The sequence below is a fragment of the Lycorma delicatula genome, chromosome 1 (assembly GCF_047948215.1).
Source record: "Lycorma delicatula isolate Av1 chromosome 1, ASM4794821v1, whole genome shotgun sequence".
In the NCBI taxonomy this organism is placed as follows: Eukaryota; Metazoa; Arthropoda; class Insecta; order Hemiptera; family Fulgoridae; genus Lycorma; species Lycorma delicatula.
Window position 1 is genome coordinate 24,813,449 of NC_134455.1, and position 25,077 is coordinate 24,838,525.

General features: G+C 31.6%; 1 protein-coding gene across 3 annotated transcripts in view; it reads right to left on the reverse strand.

Annotated features, from left to right (window-relative positions):
• Positions 1-25,077, reverse strand: part of LOC142332635 (uncharacterized) — a 166,949-nt gene that overhangs the window by 71,456 nt on the left and 70,416 nt on the right. For all 3 annotated transcript variants that reach the window (XM_075379331.1, XM_075379401.1, XM_075379268.1), the window contains exons 5-7: positions 22,947-23,054; positions 9,440-9,531; positions 3,356-3,422 (exon numbers count right to left, since the gene is read on the reverse strand). In XM_075379331.1, coding sequence (XP_075235446.1) covers positions 3,356-3,422; positions 9,440-9,531; positions 22,947-23,054 — 267 coding nt within the window. The remainder of the gene's footprint in view (positions 1-3,355; positions 3,423-9,439; positions 9,532-22,946; positions 23,055-25,077) is intronic.

Genomic DNA, 25,077 nt, shown 5'->3' on the forward strand with positions numbered 1-25,077 from the left:
TAACAACAGCATGCAAAACTACTTTAAAATGCATGTGATATTCAGCCTTCCAAGTGACACCAATATAGCAGTCATTATTAAAAAAGTCAAAGAATCTTTAAATCTATGTCCCTAGGACAATATAAAATGATATATCAAAACTTCTTAAACGTACTAAAAGTAACGTGTTTCAAAATGAATATTGGGGATTTAAAGTTATTTTAAAACAAGGGCTGTTTTTTTTTCAACCTCCAATCATGCATCTAAGTAAACTAGAAATAGGTGGGAGCCAGGTCTGCGTATCATGCAATTGCGCTGCCCCCCCCCCCCAACCCGTTAAATCCCAACAGGGCTATGAACAGGAGGGGGGATGACCAGATGTCCCCCCCCCCACCGCAACCTCTGCCTTTGCCAGCTCCATTGCATCAGTGTGAGCAAAGCTATGGACAATTGAACATGGCCACTACAAATCAATACTCCTGCCAAGTATGAGTTGTGAAGTGTGACATATTTTCTGTAAGCAGAAGGATGTAGTGCTGCTGAAATCAATTTCAGAATAAGCCTACTGTATGGTGAAAACTTTATGAGGGATGGTAGTGTATGGCAATGGTGCAGAAAATTTAAAGGGCAAACAGATGTCAATGATGAAGGTGGGCAAGGACACAAGTCTGTTTTTACTGCATGACTGGTTGAGCGAGCATGTTAATGACTTTGTCCACAACAAACATAAGTTTATAATAAGTGAAATTTCTGCAGAAATCCCAGAAATTTCAATGTCTTGCCTGTACACAATTGTGACTAAAGCCCTAGGATACCGAAAACTGTGTGCATGTTGGGGCCCAAAAAAGTTGAGTGACGATCAAAAAATGCAGCGAATGGCATCAGCCTTAATGTTTCTCACGCATTACGATAATGAAGGGGAAGATTTTTTAAAGTCTATTGTTACTGGCATTGAGACTTGGATCCAGTATGACAATCCAGAAATGAAATAACAGTATAAGCAATGGATCCACACTTCTCCAAACAAGCCGAAAAAGTTCAAACAGACATGGATTAACAGGAGAACAATTGCTATAGGTTTTTGGGACCATAAAGGTGTTTTGTTGGTGGACTTTATGGAGCAGAGGACAACAATAACAAAGGAAGCTTATTGTGAATCTTTTACGTCTCCTCTATAGAGCGATCCAGAACAAATGACGTATGCTCTCACCCAGCATGGTCTGGATCCACAACAATGCACTACCACATTGTGCCAACATGATGACCTTCTCAAAAAATTCAAGTGGGAAGTTTTTGACCATCCATTGTATAGTCCACCTAGCACCTAGCGATTTTCATTCCTTTCAAGAACTGAAGGCATGGTTGGGCATACAACACTTTGCCACCAATGAAGAACTTCAGGAGGCTGTCAAGACATACCTTACCTAACTTATAGCAAACTTCTTTAAAGTCGCACTGGAAAGCTGGTGTCACGATATGACAAATGCCTCGTCTTGGCGATTTGTGAAAAAATAAGTTAGATTCTACTAACCTTTTAGTAATAAAATCATTTTATGTCAATATATCTTTTTTTATAGGTCATCAGAGGTTGAAAAAAAATCAGCCCTCATATTTATTAAATTTTACATACAATGATAAATTATATATGAAATGAAAGAGCAACTCAAGAGTTTTTCTTATATGTGTTCAATGTGAGCACTATCTGTCACATGGCACACAACCAATCGACAGGAGAGTTCATCCCATACTTTAATCAACAAGTCTGGAGTAATTGATGCAACAGCTGCTTTCAATCCTGTTTCTCAAGTCAGGTAGATCAGCTGGTAACAGTGCCGCATACCCTTGATCTTTTATAAACCTCCTAAGAAAAAATTGCATGGGGTTAGATCGAACAAAGGTGGAGGCCACAGCAAACAAGCTCTGTCATCTGGTCCCCGGCAACCAGTTCAGCAGTCTGAAAGAATATCATTCAATCAATCACATACAGCATTATGCAAGTGAGAAGGTGCACATTTTGTTGCCAAATAAAGTTCTGTGGTTCGTATTGCAATTGAGGAAAGAGCCACAGTTGTAGCATATCAAGATAGTTCATTCCAGACAAACTTGCTATAACGAAAAAGAATGGCCCATAAACTTGCATATAACATTGGGATAAGGCACAAAAAACAATCAGTTCTGGGGAGTCTCATTCACACTGCAATATTTCAAGAGGATTTTCTGATCCCCAGATATGCACATTTCCAAGTGTTTACTTTTCCGTTAACATGATATGTTGATTCGTCACTGAATTGGACATGATAAAGAAAGTCTTCATCATTACAGTGCACCATTTTATTTGCGAAGCTAGCATACAAACCATAATCTGTAGGCTTTAGGAATTTGTTACAACTGTTAACAATATGGACACAGTTGTAAGCGTTTCCTTAAAACCCTCCCCACACACGTCACTGAAATTGCTAATTTGCAACTAACCTTCCTAATGGATTTCCTAAGACTATGCACAAAAGACTCTCTTACATGTTTAATGTTGTCTGGATACACTCAGTCATCCTGTACTGTTTCCTTAACATATATCATCAGTGATTTCAGATTGTTTATACAAATTTTCATGTCACTCGAGGGATCACAACACAACACATGTTGAACAGTAATTACAGATTCACTTTGCAAACTGCAAAACACAAAACCCTTTCTGGTGGTGGGGGGGGGGGGGGGGTCGCCACTTTTGCTACTAATGTTTTCAAATGGAAGGTACAGGAAATAGTTTATGAGCTTGGACACAGCTAAAACTGTTTGAATTGCTCTTTCACTTCATGTATAATTAATCAATTTACATGAAACTTAAGAAATACTACACAGCTTTAAAACTCCTATATTCATTTTGAAACACACAGTATTATAACTTAATTATAAATTAAGACATTGAAATATTTATTTGAAATATTAATTGACGATAATCTACATATATAATAACTTCAAAAAGCAATTAGGGTATGCCTACTACAGAATTCAGAATAAGGTTTCACTATATTTTGAAAAAATATATTTATTTGAAAGAACATCTCCACATTCTGCAGAGATAAGAAATCATTAAGAAAGCTGATGGACCGGTTAAGGAGAATGCAGAAAGAGTGAAGATCAGAATAAAGAATGATCGGAATAATCGTATGGTGAAGCTTGAATAGTGAAATTAAAAGAAAAAGAAGCTGATATTGTAGAATTAATATTTAAAAACTAACAGATTCTGTTAAGGTTATCATGAACAAAAGACTATCATTAACTTTTTCTTTCTTTAACCATTTCTTAAGATTTAAACAAAAAAGTTTATAAAATATCACTAAAAAATATTTCCACATGAATAATTTGAAATACATACCATATGTCCATCCCGGAGTTGTGGCCAGTTTCTTGGTATCAGTTGAGGTGCTGGAGTATCTTCTCTCCTTAAAAAAAAAAAAGTGTTAAAAATACAATGATGTTAATATAATTTACTATTAAGAACAGTGCTGTTTAGTGAAGCACCACTGGAAATTAATATGGAAGTGATATTTATAATTGATATGAGAACTGGTTCAATAAATCTGGGCTAAACATTGCCATTTTCTATTAATTTTACTTTACTTTACTTGAAAAGGAGTTTTGGAACCATGAGTTCTAGGGAGCATGCAGTGTGATGTTATTATGATCTATGATCTATAATTTTGTCATCTTTTTTTCCACTGTACATACAAAAACCAAAACTTAGTAGACTTTTAAAAACATTTTACTAAGCATATATAACTTTTAAATACACATGTAAATACAAAATTAAAAATAAACAATTGCTCAGGAATGGTCAATCCTGAGACTACAAGACCACCCTTCATTTACATTTATACGTATTATCCTCTGAAGTAATACCTTACGGTGGAACTGGAGGCTAAACAGAAAAAAAATTGTGGTTGATTGACTACCCTACATGTAGAAAAACTTGCAGTAAACAATGGCTTTGATAAAAAGAGACTGGCAACATTGCCTTTTTATCTGAATGACTTTGCATGCCTTTTTCAATCTTTGTGACAATTTTCTAACTCACTGCCAACGACTGAGTTATATCCATACACCCATATCTCATTACCAATTATTATTGTTCACAAGAAGAGTTCACCTGTTAGACTGTGATTGTACAATTCACAAGTTTTGGCAGATTGTACATGATTTCCTAACTGCTCTTTGTTAACAGTTCAGAGCACAATGCATTCCTAGTGCATTGTGAGGAAGCAACATAATGCATTCCTAATAATCCAATTACGATTTTGTGACACAAACCTACAAAGATTCTCATCTCTTCTGCTCATAGCCTATTAATTATTGAATTGATGTCACTAAATTGTTTACTTGCCCAATTTGTGCCATCTGAATTGACACTGATGATCTTCCTGGACGAAGTAAGTCTTTAGTGTTAAATTCTCAACTGCTTTTAAAATGTCTGAATCACTTACAGTATTGTATAAATCTTGGAGAGTTCTCCCAGTAAACTTCTTGAATCATTTTAGGCTTAAATAAAATTTTTGCCGAGTTTAACACTGCATTGCAACTCTTTCTTCGTATGAACTATTAATTGGAAAAATCACCAAAGGCACAGCATTTACTTTGAATGAACTCTAACCAATGATAAAAACAACATGTTAAATTATTTCTATAAGAACTAGAGAAAAAATGCTCAGTTATTTTTTGAACAGATCTTATATTGTTTACCTTAACTACCGACTTGTCTCACCTTTTTTTATAAAAAGCCAATGTATCAAAACAATATTCACTATTGGAATCACCAGTTTAAGAGACTAGCAGCTTCCTAGACACAAAATGTTCTGTCAGGCAATCTGGAAGTGAAGAGGTAGTAGAAGCTATACAGATGAAAACACAAGGGGTTCAAAGAAATCTGTGCAAACCTGATCTCAAGAACTAAGTGTCAAATACAATCAATGTTCATAAAGATCTGTAAGTCTCGATGTCTTAACCCTCGAATCAGTAAGTGTTGATTAAATCAACAGGTATATGGCCCATAAATTGCAACTGTCGATTTTGTTGATCGCCAACAGATGTGTTTTGAATTAAAAGGTTAGACAATCCTCTAAACTGTACTATCATTTTAAATACAAAATATCCTTCTTTCTCATAGTATACTTTATTTTCGCTGGGAGTGCTGTAGCTATTTTCTGCAGCTACAAAAATTGAGTTAGCATGTGTGTTATCTATAACTATTTACATTGCCGTGTAGTTTGCAGTTCGTTCTTATGTTTATGTTTAAAATATCTTGTTTACTGGTAGTTATAGGTAAGAATTTCTGATAAAAAATTCTCATAAAAGTATATTATGTGATACAAGTATTATAAACAAAACTTATGTTTTGAAAAACTCTGCAGCAGTCATTCGTAACCTGTAATACTTTTGTCTGATCATCTATTTTAGTTGTGCTTAACCATTTTTAGTGATAATTTTTTTTTGACTCATTTAGGTGTATAACAATACTTTTATATTATAAAAATATGGTGGGTAAAGAAACCCTTTACATGATAGTGAAAAGAAGATTATATTTTAAATAGTAAAAATGAATCTAACATTGCTATTGAAGACCCTGATTATGTATCAGCGTCTTGACAGTAATTCTTCTGATTCAGATCTAGAAGATACTGCTTCCCTACCTGGGCCTTCAAATAACTCTCAGCCAAGGCCTTCAGCAATTAGTATTGACACATGGACTGAGATACATTCAGATGAAGAGACTTTAAATCCTAGCAATCTTTATCTGTTAGAAATGTAGCCCCTACCAATCCTCCTCCTAGGTTTGCTCAACCAATAAAATATTTCTTTTTGTTTTTCCCTGAAAACCTTTGGCTGTGATTAGTTTGCAAAACTAATGAGTATGCCAGGAATATATAGCTGCTGAAAAACAAGAGTGGCTTCAAAGACATAAATTCAGCAGATTACACAAATGGGTTGATGTAAACACAGCAACAATGAAAACTTTTATTGGTTTGTGTAAAAACACAGGACTGACTAAGAGGAAAAACCACAAATCCTACTGGGATACTAATCCATCTCAACACATACCCTTCTTTAGAAAAACAATATCCCTGATGAAATCTGAATTGATTAGCTGTTTCATGCATATTGATTCTAAAGCAAATACACCCAAGTACTGATCCAACTTATGATCCTTTTCAAAAAGTATAAAACTTTAAAAAATTTTTTGAACTCCAAATTTAAAAAAACATATAAACCCAGCTAAAACATATGTATTGTACTTGGCCAATAAAGGTCATGTATGATTTGGGGTTAAAAAATTTGAGTTACGTGATATTAGTACTGGCTACACCCATCACATTGAATTATATCCTGGTAAAAAGTTCTATGTACCTGGATATGAGTCTATTCCATTTACTCATGCCGTAGTAAAAAAACTGTTATTTAACCTTTTACAAAAAAAATATTATTTATACACAGATAACTTCTACACTAAGATTCCTTTAGTACAGGATCTTATTGAAAATGACACTTTTCTGACTGGTACAATCAATAAAATTTCAAAATACCTACCCCAAGAATTGACAGTTCAAAATGATATTGATATTTCAGAAAATGCAAAATACTGCTTGCTGGCTTCAAAGAAAAAAAAGACACAGAAGCCAGTTTGTGCCTTATCTACAGCTTTCAATGCTGCAAATGTAGAAAAGGTATCAAAGAATGGAAACCCTAGACATATACTGTATCTAATTCACAGGTACAATCAATTCGTGGGAGGAGTGGATGTAGAAGATAAATCTGTTTACCATTTATGTTTCAACTGAGCCACGCACAGGTTTTGGAAAATCTTTTTTAGATATGTCAATTCTGAATTCATATATCATATATAAACAAAATTATGACCAAATCATGTCAAGAGAAAAATTCATAGTTTCAATAGCTGAGACACTTTGCATGAAACCTGATGGACCTTCCACTTCCAGCATGTGTCATCTGAACATGTTCTAAATCATCTACCTAGAAGACAGAAAACGACGTGTGGAATTTGTGGCCACACAAAAAAGCAGGAAAGATCATCTTACTGGTGTCCAGGATGTAATTTGGGGATCCATGTAAATTGCTGGTCACAACTTGACCAATATTATAGACTAGATCCAAGGAAAAAACATAAAAATTAAAATTATTCTCACAAGCTGGGCTTTTGATGTGTAAATACTGTTGTAATAATTATTTAATTAGAGATTAGGAAGTAATGTGTAAATAATGAGAATTATGTGAAAATAAATTTTCTCAGTGAAAAGGAACTAGTCATTTTCAGTGAGTGTACTTACATTATACTTTTTTTTATATTTTCATTTCTACTGCAAGTAAAATAATGAAACAAAAACAGTTTTTCTTAGAATAAAATGTTATATGTACATCTCAGAATAAATGTAATTATTCTCTTACTTCAGAAATGTGCACAATAAAGAAACAGATTTTCCTCTTTGAGTTATATTCCTCATTTTTTGTTTTATTAAATTATTACTTTACATTAATGATCAAACTTAGCAATTAACTTAGCAATACTCTTTGAGATTTTCTGTTTAATTTGGTATGTAACAGGCCTGATTTGGGTAAATATCATTAAAATGCCATAAGTTTAGGAAACAGGCTATATATTGTGCAAAATTACTTGGCATTTTAGAAGTGAAGTATTCATCACTTCCAGGGTTAGGGGTTACAAACCTGAGTTGTTGCATTCACTTGATATAGGCAATAACCCCAATAGACATACTTTTGCTCTGGACATGATAAATTAGGTAGATAATGGATGGATTATTTTTAAACAATTTAATGTTCAATGTTGAGGCTATGTTTTATGAATCTGGACATCTTCATTATCATAATACAAGGATATGGGCTTACAAATAATATATCTTAATTGAAACTGTATCTAAGAGTTCCAAAGTGAATAATATTTGGTGTGTCCTCACACATTACAAAGAAGTTAAGTGTAACACCTCTGCATTATCACATAACTATCTAGATAAATTGAAATTATATGTCGTATTCATAGTTATAAATGGAATTCTCATATTTCAAACAGATGCTATACCTCTACACTAAGAAAATGCTGTGGCCAAGTTTCTAGTGACATTTTCAAAATGCTGGGTAGGAAACGATGGGTGAAATCATGGTCACCTTGATCACCACATCTAATGCCTTAACTTTGAACTTACCTCTGGGATTACACAAGCAAACAATACAGTGTCTGAGTAACTGTATTGAACACTTAAAAGACAGAATGAGATTGTTGGATCAATTATATCTGATGTACTTTACTGTGTGTGACAAGAGCTGTACTAATGTGAAAGTGTGTTTAAGGCAATAAAATGAACTGTACTAAACATATGCAGGGTGAACTACTTAAAACCAAACTGAACTGGCTCACCGGATGGTTTGAGCATCCACTTCAAGATGACAAAATCAACGTGTGGTGTGCTGTTTCTGTTAACTGTATTGTATAGTACGAGCGAAATTTTTGACTAGACTGTCAATATAGAAGTATATATACAATTTTTGTAGAGCTCTATGCTAGTTAACAACATGAAAAAGACTTCTTTCGACAAGACAGAGCGACAAGTCATAATGCAAACGATTCACTAGCAAATGTTCATGCGATTTTTACAGAAGAAAAAACTGTAAGCAAAAGATGATGACTTCAGCATTCACCAGATTTGTCTAGTTCTAATTTTTTCCTTTCAGGCAACTTAAAGGCTACCCTTAAAATTTATGAATCAAATCTCCAATGAACTGAAGACAAATATTCAACAATAAATCGATAGCATTTGCAACAACGTTTTCCATCAAGTAACTTTCCATAATTTATAATCACTCAAGTATAAAAGTGCATCACTGCACAGAGTGCTCATTTCAAGCATATTTTGTAAAAATATTATAAATACATACTTTGCTAAAAATATAGAAAAAATGTTGTCACATTTGTTTTTAGTCTGTAGCATTTTGGTTTTAAGCTGCTAAACCAATATAAAAAATCTGATTAGTTACTATTCCATTTTGTGTAATTTAAACTGATTAGTGTGAATGTTTAAAAACAATTCCAAAACTCCATCATCACTTTAAGCATACTGCTCACAGTAAATAAAATTTAATTTTATATTAAAAGTTTACACAAATGGTAATCAGAGTAACTGGTAATGAAGTAAATACACATCTGGCAATTAATTTTTCAAAGAATTACATTAGCCACTGATGAACCATGACGTTTTAAATAAATAAACTAAGTTTATAAATAAACCATCATAAGTTTTGAACATGTTAAATAAAAATTCACTTTCCTTTAGCACTCTAATACAAGTAGCTAATTCATAATACAAATTCAGTAGTATAATACTATTCATACAAAACCTTAGGAATAAAAATTATTTCAATTAATTTTAATTACACATACCTATCATCAAATATCATAGACCTTGTCTTTGTGACCCTGTTAGAATTTCTCTCTGTTGTCTTTTCAGTTGTTTGAGCTCCCATGCTTACACTCTGCCAAAAAAATGACACCATTCAATCAACATTCTTTATTATTCATCAAATATTTTAAAAACAATTACCAAATAATTTGTGTGTGTATATGTGTGTGAATATGTATACACTGGATGTCTGAAAAAATAACTTAGTGCTTCATGAACAAATATAGTTTTTATTTTGCAGTACTCAAGATTTTGATTCAACAAGTAAGTTTTTGTTTACACAATCTATGTCAGAAAGCAGCTCCATTAGACTGTTACAAGCTCAAGCTTCAGTCCATGGCATCATCACTAGAGAAAACAAAGCACGTGTATTACTTTGCAGAAACTAAATAAGCGACTGTCATATACAGAAATTATACCCAAGTCTATGGTAAAATTCTCCAAGTGACAGAAGCATACAAAAGTGATATGAACCATTTTTGAAACCTGAAAGCATTTTGAAAAGACACTCACCAGGTAAGCCTAACAAGTGTCAAACACACAGAAAGAATTCAAATGTCTTTCCAGCAAAGTCCAAAACCTTCAGTTTGAAGTGTTAGTCATGAAATTGATATTGTATCATATCCTTCACGTTGTTCCCAAGGAGGTGAGACTTCATGATTATAAACTGCAGCTACTCTAAAAAATTAAACATAATGATAAGCCACTAAGAGTTCAATTTATAACAACCGTGTTAGACTTCATTTTTGCTAATGAAAAACTACATCCAGCGCATTTTATTTTTTGATGAAGCAACATTTCATGTTCACACAGTAGTGAATCACAAAAACTGTTGAGTGCAGGGATCAGAAAATCCACATAAATTGGTGGAATTCATCCGCAACTATCTGAAAGTAAATGCTGGTGTGGTATCATGTATAATTAAATTTTTCAGCTATTTTTCCCCATGAGCAGACTATTATAGGCATAGTGTACTTGGAGATGTTAGAGAACTTTAGGCTTCTGCCGACTGAAAATATGGAAGGCCTAATTTTTTGACAGGATTGCACCCCTCCACATCATGAAGAAATTGTACGGACTGCATTCAGTGACAGGTTCCCAAAAGGCTGGGTAGGCAGAGAAGCTATCATTATTTGGTTAAAACAAAGTCCTGATTTGACAGAGATGGATTTCTTTTTTTGGGGCTCTATAAAAGACATTGAATACAAGAAAAAAAATCAGTCATTTGATCACCTGTACCAAAGAATAACAAAGCTGTGGAACCAATGCCTGCAGACATGCTCGCCAGAGAGTAGAATGAGGTGGGTTATTGGTTTATGTCTACAGGGCTAGTACTATAAATGGTGCTCATATTGAGTTTCATTATGAGGTAAAAAAACTTTACATTATATACTTCCATGAAATGAAACGCATACATTTATAATTCTAAACAGAGTAAATTTAATTTAAAAACACAGTTCTTTTTTGGAAACCCAGTGCATACATCTTTTTCCAAACTCACATAAACAATGCATTAATAACACATGAACAATTAACATTTTCTCTTAGCTGTGTGTAACAACAAAAGGCAACTCAATCCATTAACATATTTCCTCCTGACCTTTTAATGGTTGCTCCACAAGCAGGACATATATGGTTTTACATTTTTCAGGTAGCAATTATAACTATACTTTGTGTAATGAAGTTTATTGCTACAACTATAAATACTAGCGCACTATCAGATTTACACCATTTTTTAATGTACATGGTCCTAGATGTTGTTATTCCTTACGGATAACAGAGAAATCATTCAAGAAAGTGCAGCCTCTACTCTATAATACTTTAAGGCAGTGTTTCTCAACCTGGAAGTCACGGTGATATGAAAAGGAGTTGCAAAAATAGCATTTCTCTTTATCTGTTTAGCCTCCGAAATTACCGTAAAGTATTACTTCAGACGATGAGTGTGAGGATGTATGAATGTAAATGAAGTATATAGTCTTGTACAGTCCAAGGTCAATCATTCCAGAGATGTGTGGTTAATTGAAACCAAACGACCAAAGAATACCAGTATCCACAATCTAGTATTCAAATCCATATAAAAGTAACTGCCTTTACTAGGATTTGAACCTTAGAACTCAACTTCAAAATCAGCTGATTTGCGTTGATGAGTTTAACCGCTAAACCAACCTGGTGGATTCACGAAATTAGCCTACAACTTTACACCTAAACAATAATAAAATCATTTTATGAGAAAAAAGATCATTTATTATAAACATTTTACTTACATTCATAAGTACACTTCCAAAAAAAATTAATTAATGAGATGCTTGCATTCGATTTTCATTTAAAATTTTCTCCATATGTGGATCTATGTTAGACACAGACAAAACCAAGTTGGTTTTTCAAGTGATAAAAGAAGATTCTTAATTAAGATTTTAGCGCAACCATAGACAAAAAACCCTTCTCACAGTTGTAAGGTATGGCAAAAGTGATTAATTTGTTTTAACACCTCTGTGACTAAATTCCCATATTCACTTTGACAAGCAAACGAAAACGTATCTAAATCTTCAGATGTGAATTGTAGTTGTAATGTTTTATCAGCAGACATTTTGATGAGCTGGTCATGAATCTCAACCGGTAACTTAGCAGCTGAAAAAACATTTTCACTAAATGGATTCAGTACACATCTCTTCAAGAAATAATTTTTATCTTCTGGGAAATGCTCCGCTTTTTATCACATCCTTGTAAATTCACATTATATAACATGAACGCACTATAATAATAATATTAATAATAATAATAGTGTCTTCTTTATCAAAATTTTTCTCAACATAATCGAAAGCAAGTGGAATCATATAAAAATGTTTGCTTTGAAGGTCCAAACATTAAAAGCTTCTAAATGAAAGCATGAACTTTGTCTGTCATTAATAAAATCGTTTATATCAGTCCTTGTAATTCACATTCAAGATGTTAAAATCCGAAAATACATTAGTTAAGTAAGTCAACAGTAACATAAATTCATTATTCTGCAAAAACATTGAGAATGATGTTTGTTTATCATAGAAAAATATTATTAATTTATCGCAATTTAAGTAACTGGGTTAATACTTTCCCTTATGATAACCACCTGAATTCTGAATGGAAAATAAGAGAATTTTTCTTTTTGCCCGTTTCACTGCATAGTTTAGCAAACAGCCTGTTCTGAAATGGTTGACTTTTAATAAAATTAACCATTTTAACAGATTTACAAAGAGTTTGTTTGAGATTTTTCATCATTTTTTGTGGCAAGAGCATGTCTGTGAAGGAAGAAGTACATCAATCTGTCCTTAGTACAAGACGATCTTTTAATTTTTTCAGAAATGCACTGTTCTTTTCTGTTACCGCCTATGCATTATATCTACATATTGCAATACGTTAGTCCAATCTATGTTATAGTTTCTAGTAGCTTCCTAAAAAAATATCAAGACCTGTTGCATGATCAGGTATTGGTTAGCAAAACAATACAATTTCTTTCATTGATCTGTATCACATTCATGTTTGTTGATTCATCAAATTTATTACTAAAAAATTCACTTGAACTAACCTGCTGAATTTTTTGATCATGAACATTGGCAGCCATGTCATCGATTCGCCTTGATACTATGTCGTTAGAATCCGGACTTTTTTAAATTTTTTTTTTCCAAGCTTTTTATTAAAACACTGACCATATCAATTGCAGTAGGCAATATGAGGTTTTCTGTGATTATATGGGGTTTGAGTATCTTAATTACTCTTAATGCTATGAGATAAGATGTACATTGTGTGTCAAGTGGCCTCTGTGGTGCGAGTGGTAGTGTCTCAGCCTTTCAACCGGAGGTCCAGGATTTGAATCCCGGTCAGACATGGCATTTTCACATGCTGCTTGTCATTCATCTCATCCTCTGAAGCAATACCTATCGGTGGTCCCCCAAGGTAAAGTGTACATTTATCAGTATGGCTTGATTTACAGATAGAAACTTGTTGATTTCTCAAACTATATAATACTCTTTCAAGAAATTCCAAGGTTTTGCTTTTACAATCCAGATGCTTGGTTACCAAGTGTCAAATTAATTTTTATGACTTCATGCTTTCATTGGAGAGGACTTGAAAACAAACAATGCACTCTAGCTTTCCATCCAATGAGATAAAACCATAATTTAAATAACTGTAACTGCACAATCTTGTCTTTTAGCATTTGATTCATTTGATGAAAATAGCTCACTGCACGCTAAAACACCGAAATCTCAATTATTGTTATTATTATTTTCAATGAAACTACACTTTTAAAAACTTAAATAAAGGCACAGATTCAGGCTTTGCATTCAAGACTAATCTGATGTTCTGCAATCCCTTACACTTCTTTTACAATACTGAGAACACTATGTGTTCAAACTATCATATGCATGTTCAAAATATGATGTTCTTACAGCCAATATTATGCAAGCAGACCAAATTACAAGGAGCAGATACACATGAAGTTGGAACATGCAAATTACTCATGTTTACACATTTCATACATGTACGTTCATAGCCATCACTATCAAACAGCTGAATAGTTTTAACTAGGTTTCATTAAGCTGTGGCTGGGGAAGGGGGGTCACGAAATATTCATATTTTTTTGAGGATTACTGTAGAGCTAAAAAGGTTGGGAATCACTGCTTTAAGATGCTTTATCTAGAAATGCCTTCTTCAAACCAAAAAAATCAGTAAAAAGTTGCTGACCCAAAATTACAATCTGTAACACAACTGTTTCAAGGTGCAATAAGACAACCGGCAAAAGAACTGACTTTACTGCATTACTTTTATATGATAAAAGAATTTTCTATTTTATTATTATTATTTTGAAGACTATTATTATTTTATTTTTTAATTTCTATTAAAATTTATTACGATAGCATTCTTCAGTAAAATTTTAAAATGATTAATCATTCAATTGAAAATTACTCTTGGGCTTCAAATCAGTGAAGATAAACATATTTCCTGTTACAAAACAAAAAAAAAATGTTCTTTATCACAACTAATCTTCCTATCAACCAAAAGTATCCAAAAAAGCCCAAAATCCTAAAAACTTTGGATTTTAGACTTTTTCTTAACTGCAGTAATAAGCTCTCATCAAAAGCTTTTCAATGATACATCATAAGTGGTTATTTTCATTGGTTCCCAAGTTATAGCCAAATAAATATTTAATTAATGAAATATTTGGATCTTGCAAGGTACATCTCACTTCAAATCAGACAGCTCCTTTTTTTTAACTTTTTTTTTTTTTTAATTTAAATATATTGATTTATTATTAAATTATTAACCCATGATTGTAAAAAGAGTTTTACAATAAATAATTCAATAATAACAATAAAAAAAAATGAAATGATCAGTGAAATATCATAAGTTATCAGTATTATTAGTTATTAGTGATCACTTAATATGAAAATATGAAAAATCAGAAGTTATCAGTGAAATAAAATTTTATGCAGTTTTAAAAATGTGTATATTTAATTTAATAGGTATTATTACATATGTGTATATGTAACAGATCTGATGAAACATCTGATTATTTAATATTAATTGAAAATTATATCTCTTATTTTTGGATTTTCTATATTAATTTCTGTTTAATTTTTATTAATTATTCAGGAATTTCTGTTTAATTATATCTACATTAAAGTTAACTACAGAGTTACTGTAAAATTAACCCTCACAAGAACATACACTAAGGCATACATCGCCGATCTTTAATAAATTGAAAAAATTCTTATCTTTTAGTTCATTGCTCCTCTGATATTGACAGACAATATTCTCCCTGAGTCGGAGTTGATCATCATTTCGTTTATTTGATTTTTGTTGCATATCATTTAATCACTCAATTTACGTACAATTTCTCTAGCTTTCAAATTTTCTCTCTTTATATTCATCATCCTCTCTTAATTGTTTTATTCTTTCCTTGGTGTTAATGTTTACCTCCTGTTTATATTTATCATCTTCTCTAAATCTTTTTATTCTTTCTTTGGTTTTAACATTTTCTTCCTCTTCATATTCAACTTCTTGTCTTTTTTTGAGACATATTTCTTCAGGTTATCTTTCTTTTTCCCATATAATTGTTCCTTTTTCATTTTTGATTATTCACCAAATAATCCAATAATAAAAACCGAATATTTTACACCGTAAGGTCAAAATTAACATCTGTGATCAGTATACAGGAGTTCACTAAACAAAATAGTTTAATTATTATTATTTATACACACCAGAAATCAAAAACTTTTGATCTAGTAATATGAATAATATTAATATTTCATGTAATATTGTTGAATTAATGATTGTGTATATATTTGATGTTAATAAAAACTAATATTTCAGCAACTGTATCAATGTCCACTTCATTAACGAATTGGAGGATGGTATCTCACTTTCAAATTAAATAAGTTTACATAAGTGCACCAAAAAATGTGTATATGTAATTTAATAGGCGTACAAGTTAGTCATGTGGTGTCCACATCAGATTTTTACTTCTGACATAAATATTGTTAAATTAAAATTATGATGCATTATTTCATAATTTTACGAAAATCATTTATCTTCTCTAATTTCAAATCAATAAATAAATGCAATGAATCAGCTATTTCTAATTTTGTTATCGAATACTGTAATGATAAATTTCAAATAATTAAGTGACAAGAAGTGATTTTGGAAAACGATTTGCAGACTTCCAGCATGAAATTGTAACGTTGCATGATATGTAATTAATTATCCCTCTTTCTACCAAAAATTTATATCTTGAATGGAGGTTGGGGATGGCTATTTTATTTCATCTAAAACCAGATGAAGCTATGGATGCAGGGCTTCACTAAAGTTTTTCCTGTTCAAATCTACATTGAAATCATATGTAATATGATCATCATGCCATTTAAAAATATAAAGTTGAATCCAATGGTGGATCGAAGATGATAGAAAATAATTCTAAACATTACTCATAGTAGTTTCTTTGATATAGTAATCAACTAGATTTATTCTGGTAACGTAGTCACAATCAGTTTTCTATAATTAAGCCATTTCCAGACATCTGTATAATATATATATATATATATATATATATATATATATATACGAGGTGTGATAAAAAAATACGGTGAATAATTTTTTATTAAAAAAAGTAATAAGGTTACAAAGAATTCGATTTAATCTCCTTCAAAGTACTGTCCTTGGCTAGCAATGCACTTATCCCAATGTTGACTCCATGACTGGAGGCATTTCTGGAAGGCGTCTTTCGGAAGGGCTTTCAGCTGCTCGGTCATGGCCCTCTCAATGTCAGCAATGGTGTCAAAACGTTTTCCTTTAAGCACAGTTTTAATTTTTGGGAAGAGCCAAAAGTCGCATGGTGCTAAATCCGGTGAGAATTGCAGATGTGGACAGACAGGAACACTTTTTTCGGCCAAAAACTCGCGAATGAGAAGCGAGGTGTGACACGGCACGTTGTCGTGATAAAGAAGGAAGCCATTGGTCCATTTTTCTGGTCGCTTTCTTCGTACGTTGTTTCACAAATGTTGCAGTACACCCTTATAAAATTCAGAGTTTACAGCTGTTCCCCTTGGAACGAACTCTGATCGCACTATGCCCTCACTATCGAAAAAAACAACGAGCATGACCTTGATGTTGGATTTTGACTGATGTGCCTTTTTAGGGCGAGGAGATGAACTGGTTTTCTATTGGGAACTCTGTATTTTGGTCTCAGGGTCATAGTCATAGACCCAACTTTCATCTCCAGTTACAATTTTGGCCATGAAGTCCGGATCTGCATGAAGACGACCCTTCAACTCTGTGCAAATTGACACACGATTTTCCTTCTGTTCACACTCAAAAGTCTGGGAACAAATTTTGCACTCACTCGTCTCATTTGCAATTCATTAGTTACAATGCTTTGAATGGATCCGTATGAGATGTTAAGGTCTTTCGATAGCTCTCGAATAGTCATTCGCCTGTTTTTTAACGAACCATTGTTTCCACTTTTTACACATTTTCAACTGTTTTTGAGGTTACTGGACGTCCCACACGCTGCTCGTCTTCAACAGACTCATTTCCATTTTTAAATCGGTCATACCACTTGTACACAGTCTTCAAAGTTACCACATTATCGCCATATACCGATTCTAACATTTCGTGAGCTTCTTTGGCACTTTTTTGCAACTTAAAAACAAAACTTAATGTTAATGCGTTGTTCAAAATCCATGTTGGGCGATAGACACAATAAACACAACCTCACTCTAGCGGCTCTGGCAGCTGACTGGCAAGCTCAAACGTGTTACAACTTGTGCCTGCCTGTCTCAGTTGATCACGCTATTGGACAAATTACAGCATATGGATGTAGCATCGGCAGTTGCCGCTATAAAAATTCATTCACCATATTTTTTGATCACACCTCATATATTGCCGCTTACCCATTCAAAATAAGAGAAAATGGTAAAATTAATTCAAATAAAAATGAAGCTGTTGCCAGCCATGCAAAGTAACATTTTTGAGTTTAATTTTAGAAAAAACTATTTATTTATATATAAATTATTAATAAAAAAAATAATAAACTCTAATAATAAATAATTATCTATTATTATTAATATTATATATATATATATATATATATATACATTACTCACCAAGCTATATATACAATATAGCTATATATATATATATATATATATATATATACAATAAAGCTATACAATATAGCTATATATATACAATAAATATATATACACTAAAAAACAACTCCACCACAATATATATCTGAAATCATAACTTAAACTATAATAGAACAAAATTTCTTCACATATAACAACAGCAGCAAACAACCAGACAAATTTACAGGTTCACATGTTTTTTGTTTCCTGGCTGAAATAGTTATACAACCCTTACACAACTCATATATATAATAAAAAAAATGCAAAACAAAATGTTTATATTGGCCATGCTATACTGATATAAACACATTCCTGTACAAATGAAACACATATGACAATGTCTTAGATTCCTAACAACCATTACAAAAATGTATTCCAGTGAATGCTTTATTGCAGAATGTAAATAAATAAATCTTTATTACGATTGGTATGTAAAAATATTACATAAAGCATATTAACATAAATATAATTTGTTAAAATTATAATTGTAATAAATTATAAAATACAAAATAGTTGCAATTAAAAACCATATTAATTATTTTAACACAAACACATGAAATAATGTTAAGGTAAATACATAGTGTCCGGGACAAAGGTATCCTAAAGTAATGGTTTATATCAATAAACCATCTCTAAATTCGTAATCTCATAAATATATGCTCAATCAACAGGAAATATTTCCAAGATTTGTTCTCTCAAAGTAAATGGAATATGCACGCGCAGGCAAGCCGACTCTCAATGCAATTTTAGTCAGTCAAGATGTGGACCCCACAACAGAAGGTTCAGTGTGTGCTTTGATTAGCGAATTTCAATCAGTTACAGGAATTCAAGGTGTGCAAAAACTGAATGGAATATTGATCCCCCTAGATCCAACTCTATTCCTCAGTAGGATACAACTTTAAGAGAGCTTAGTTTTACAAAGTGGAAATCATCCAAAAGTTTCAGTTAGTGATGAGACCATGGATTGGGAACGTGATGCATTCACTGCCAGTTCTGTAAAGTCAATTAGGCAGGCTAGTTACGAAATACAAATTCCTTGTTCCACTGTACATGACACTATTCATAAGCAGCTTCGGTAGCGAACCTTAAAGTTACAACTCCTTCATAATATTAAACCAACTGATTGCCACCTATGATACCATTTTGCTGCAGAGGTAACACACTGTGTCAAAAACAATCCTAATTATCTTGATACATTGTTATTTAATGATAAGGCAAGCTTTCATAAGTGTGGGAAAGTTAACAGACACAATTGCCAAATTTGGGGTACTGAAAACCCCCCATACAGTAAAAAATAATAGAAACACACCAAAATTCAATTTTTTAGAATTGCACAAAAATGATGTCATCGGTCCATTTTTTTCATGGAACCCATTGTGACAGAACTCAAGTACCTCCATATGCTTGAGAACTTTGCTGTTCCTCAGATTCCTGCAGCTTCAGTTTCCAACAAGATAGTACTCTAACACACTTTCATCAAAATGTTACCATGTTCTTGAACAACCCTTTTCCCAAATGTTGGAACAAACAACTGCCTGGCCACCTAGATCTCCCGATATCATCTTTTGGGTATTTTCGCTTGGGGATCTATTAAAAGTTGTATCTACCAAAGAAGAGTGAAATTTTGATGATTTAAACAGAGAATTTTTGAAGCTGTTGGTCTAATAAAACCACAGATGCTTCTAAACACCTGGCAAGAGTTAGATTATTGTCTAAATACAAGAGGTGCCCAGCTATAAAAGCTCAGATCTCCCGAGCTACAAAAGGTGCACACATTAAACTTGACTAACCTACATTAAAACTTAGCAAGTTGCTGTGTTTATTAAAAAAAAATGATTAAATTATTATACTAACTGGTTCTCTTAACATAAGCTGTTATGTCTGGATACCTTTAGCCCAGACATTCTGTATATTAAATATAAAAAATGACTACAAAATAATTCATAATTCAGGACCTGCTATTGAAAATTATTTTATGCTCAACTTTATGCACAAGTTGAATAGGATATGGAGATAAAGAGTCTCTTGTTTTTGTTGTAAAAAGTATTATTTAAAAATTCATCGACAGAATATTGTCCCTGTAAAAGAAAATCTTTTACTGTATTTTAAATAAATTGATGAGAATATTTTTCAAAAGGTTCTACAATTTATTAAAATGAAAACAAGAGCGTAAGACTCCGTGGCCAGCTTTATTTACAGAAGCATTTGGCAGCCTCCAGGGCATGAGTGGTAGCATCTCGGCCTTTCATTTGGAGGTAATGGGTTCGAATCTCGGTCAGGCATGGCATTTTTCATACACTGCAAAAACTCCAATTCCATTTCCATATCCCACACATAAGCTTCAAACTTATGTTGCAATATCAAAAAAGGACCTTTTTTCATAAGCCAAAGTATTGTGTAGAGTTATATGAAAACAATACTGTTGTCTCGTTTGAAATAACTTTCTTATACAAAGTTCTGTTGTCTTGTTTGGTACAGGTGGATATTACTATTTTTTAAGAATAAATGACCATTCTTTTTAGCACAGACTGCACATTCACAGATACAAACATAAGGATAAGTTTACTTTCTTTTTTTTTTTTCTAAATGTAGCTCAACACAATTCATACTTGTGGGTGCCAGGTAATGATCTGACAGTCCATTTTAGTATCTTAAAAACTTATTCTGATTTTCTAAGAGAAGACATTATAATTATATACTACAATATTATTATATAGTTATAATAAATATTTAATAATGATGAAAAGCTTAAAATTTTATTAAGGGATTTCAAAGCAATACAGTAAGACTTGATTTCATTAAAAATGAAATCAATTTGATCATCCCATGAAAACTTGTCATCTAACTCCCAGAAAGTTTACTTTGTGGGCAACAGAAATACTAACATTTTCATTAACGGAAATTCTATCGATGTAAACAGCAACCTTAGAAGTACAATGTAACAGTTTTATTCATACTTAAAGTAAGATGGCTACAGTCCATCCAGTGAATAATTTTTTTAACTGCTATTGTACAATTTTCAATTTCTTTTAATAAAATTATCTTCAGCTATGGATACAACTGTAACATCTGCAAAAATGACACTGAATGACTTTTTTGAGGTATGTAATTAATAAACAAAAAAAAGCCAGAGACCAAGAAAATATACCTGAGACACCCCATGTTCTGCATCTAGATCTTATATTATATTCTTACCAAAAGAAGAAATTTCAACTACCTGTTTACACTTGTTAACAAATGACTCTAACCAATTATAAACAGTTTCTCAGACCATGGCAAATAAGTTTTTCATCAATAAAAAATGTGAAACTAAATTAAATGCTTTATTGAGATCACGAAAAACTGAAAATGGGAATCTTTTTGTTATATCTGGAATTTAAAAAATTTTCCATAAATTGGAGAATGGCTGTTTCAGCAGACAATTTTTTCCTAAAACAGCCATACGGAAAGTTTGTTAATACAGAATGCTTTTCAAGGTAGTTATGTCAACTTTCATAATCTTTTCAAATACTTTAGAAAATAAGGACAATAACGAAATTGGCCTATAACTGTGCATGTTACATGCCAAACTTTTCTAAAGGAGAGGAATAACAACAAAAGCATTAAGGCAGACTTCTGTAAAACACAGATCACTTGAATTTTTGGACCTTTATTTGAACTTTAACCATATCTAAAATAGGTGAAAAAGTTCAGAAAACCCATAACTAACACAATTATACATTTAATCAACCCCACACATTAAAAACACAAATTTTCTACACATTACATCACCTAATACACATACATTTGTCACCCTTAAACTAAACTGAAAAATACATCCAATAAAACATCTGATACATGTTAATGATAACCCATCCAAACACAAAGACAATATAAAGTAAAAAGAACAGAATAAAATTAAAAACACCCAGCAACAAATTCAAAAATAAAATTAGCAAAACAGGATAAAACATCAATATTCATACAAAACTACCAACATTTTCACAAAAGAACATACTGTGTCATTTTCAAGATAATAAATAAAGTATATAAGGATATACAACAAACTAACAAAATACAAACTCTGTTTACATCAGATTACATCAACCACAATATCAGATTTTACAACAGTCACATTAAAACCAAAATTTCATTAGGAGAACGTATCGAATTTATACATAAACCAAATTAGACAAACAACCAATTAAAATGAATAAGCAAAACACAAAATAAATTGTCCAATTATATATATTAAAGAGGTTACTTATCCTTTTTAAGAAAAAAATTGTTAACAATGCTACAGAAAATTCCAAAAGTATTGAAAATTATCTATCAAAGTCTTCTGGAAGAACTTCCATCAATTTGATAAATCTTACAATTCTTAAGAATATTAAAATTATTAATGTTGCACAATGAATAGCAAAAAATAGCAAATACACATTTTGATAAATGCAGAACTCTGAATGTATTAATAAAACCAAACAGTTTCTTAATATAACTTGTATAAAATTCCTTTTTTTTAAATATTAATCATTGTGTAAATCAGAAATCCAATCTACTATTGTCCAATATAAAACCTTCTCTGATTTAGTAAAATGAAAAAAATAAAAAGTTATAGAAATTAATCCTTCATGACATATACAATATCATTTGCAGCAATAAAATCATCAACAAAGAAGCTCTACCATTTAAGAGTGACTTAGAATGTTTCCAATTTACATTATTGCTTAAGATTGCACTGCTAGTATTACTGTAGATTATAGTTTGAGAGTGATATTTTTAGTGCCATATTCCAAAACGCTAATTAAATATCTAATTATTTCACAAGAATAAGAAAACCTGTACTCACTTCATTGATATTTGTAACAAAATTAGTCTCTGGTAAGCTCCATGAAGATTCATTGCTATTTTCTTCAAAAAAGTATACTCGTCCCTCATTATCACTAGATGAAAACCACTGCAACACATAGTAATGGTGTGTAAATTAATAATGGAGTATATATATATATACTCTTACGTATATGATTTCTATTTACTTATTTTGTGTAAAAAAAATAACAATAACATTAATCAACATAAAATTTGCATCTATACTATTAAACATTTTTTCTAACTGTAATTCGGGAGCTGAAGTCAGATATGTACTCCAGATGAGATATCTGTAAGGACTTTATCTAAATGACATAGCTGTGTAAATTGTGAGAAGTACAGCTGTTTCATCTGGATATTCAAGTATGAAGTATCACATTACCAAGGAAAATGGGCCCCTGGAATGATAGGTGATCATCATTGTTAAATTTATTTGAAGAAACTGATCAAATGCCGCCTTACATGTGGAAAAAATCAAACATACGTAAAAAGTAACATATTTTAAAATGTAAAGATATTGCCATGAATTAAATTACAAAGGCAGCTAATTTAAAATGTGTATAAAGTTAATAATCAATCAGTGATTGATAAATGTAAATTTAGATGATTCAGCCAAATTTAAAATGAAAATACATTTTATAATACTATTTTTTTCTAAGAATAGTAGGCATTATTGATAGATAGATAGACAGTATATACTCTGACTCCAAAAAATGCAATAACTTCACATATTCATATTTAAAGGAATATTATCAATTAGGCAAAGGAATATCAGAGAAGGCAAATAAATATAAAATTAAACTCTCAAACTTTAAAGTGGGAACAGAATACATAGAAATGTGCTAACTGCCTAAGTACGTGGTGAGCAATTAAGATAATAAATGCCTGAATAATAACCAGAAATTAAAATTCAGGAAAAAATTGCAGGAAATCATTCATGCACAAAATTTAAATTCTAATTAACTACTTGATTCAGCATACACTTTACCCGCATTAATATATTGTAAAAACCTGAATCAAGAAGTTAAAATGCACAAAATATAAAAACAATCACACACTGAGAAAATCTGGTAAAATAAATGTGCTACTGTGCATGTAATAAATAACAAACAAATTAACAATCAAATCAAACAAGCAAACAGCATTCACAAACCGAACTGTTTAACTAGAGATTATGAAAACCTTTTCTACATTTGGCATTGTGCTATGAAATTGAGAAACATAAAAATTAGTTAACCCAAAAGATCACCTTAATCTGATACACTATAGAAGCAGGGTGTAAAATAAAAATCATTAACAAATAACATTTATTTCAGTTATAAAAAAATAATAACATGTTATTAGAACTGTCACAACTTTCAACACCAGATGATGTATCAAAATGGCAGTTTTGATTTATACATAAAACAAACAAAATGATCAGTCTGACAGAAACATCTAGTTCTAGTCATACAGTCAACTAGCAAGTTTACAACAACGTTAGTCAAACACCTTTGTCATATCTAAATACTACAACACACATCACACAGTAAAGTGCTGATATGCATACATTCTTATGCATAAATTTTTAAATTTTGAGAGTACAGTATTATTTATAATTATTGATGATGATGATGATAGTGAAAGGATCTTTCTAAAAAACTTACATAAAAACCAGTGAAAAACAAAAAAACAAAAATTGAATAAGTACAAGGCAAAATACAAATTACTTTATTTATGAAATAATGTATTCTTTACACAACTGCATCAACATGGCTGAAAAATATCACAATATTAATATTTTTACACCTTCTCAGGGTTCTAAAAAAAAATTAATAAAGTAACTTCAAATCTCAATTAAAAAATAAAATTACACGTCAGTTTGAATAACCATAAAATCATACATTACAAAAAAATGTAATCTTTCTGTATCATACCAATGATCTGATAGGTAATCAATCAAATCATAGGTCAGTGAAATAATAGGAAAAATTATGGCAGATCATTGCCAGGAATAGAACCTGAGACCAACTGATCCAAAAGCCAGCATGCTAACTGCTACACCAATAACATTGGGTAATATTTTTCATTTAATTCAGAAAAGTAGAAACAGAAATAAACAATTACATTAT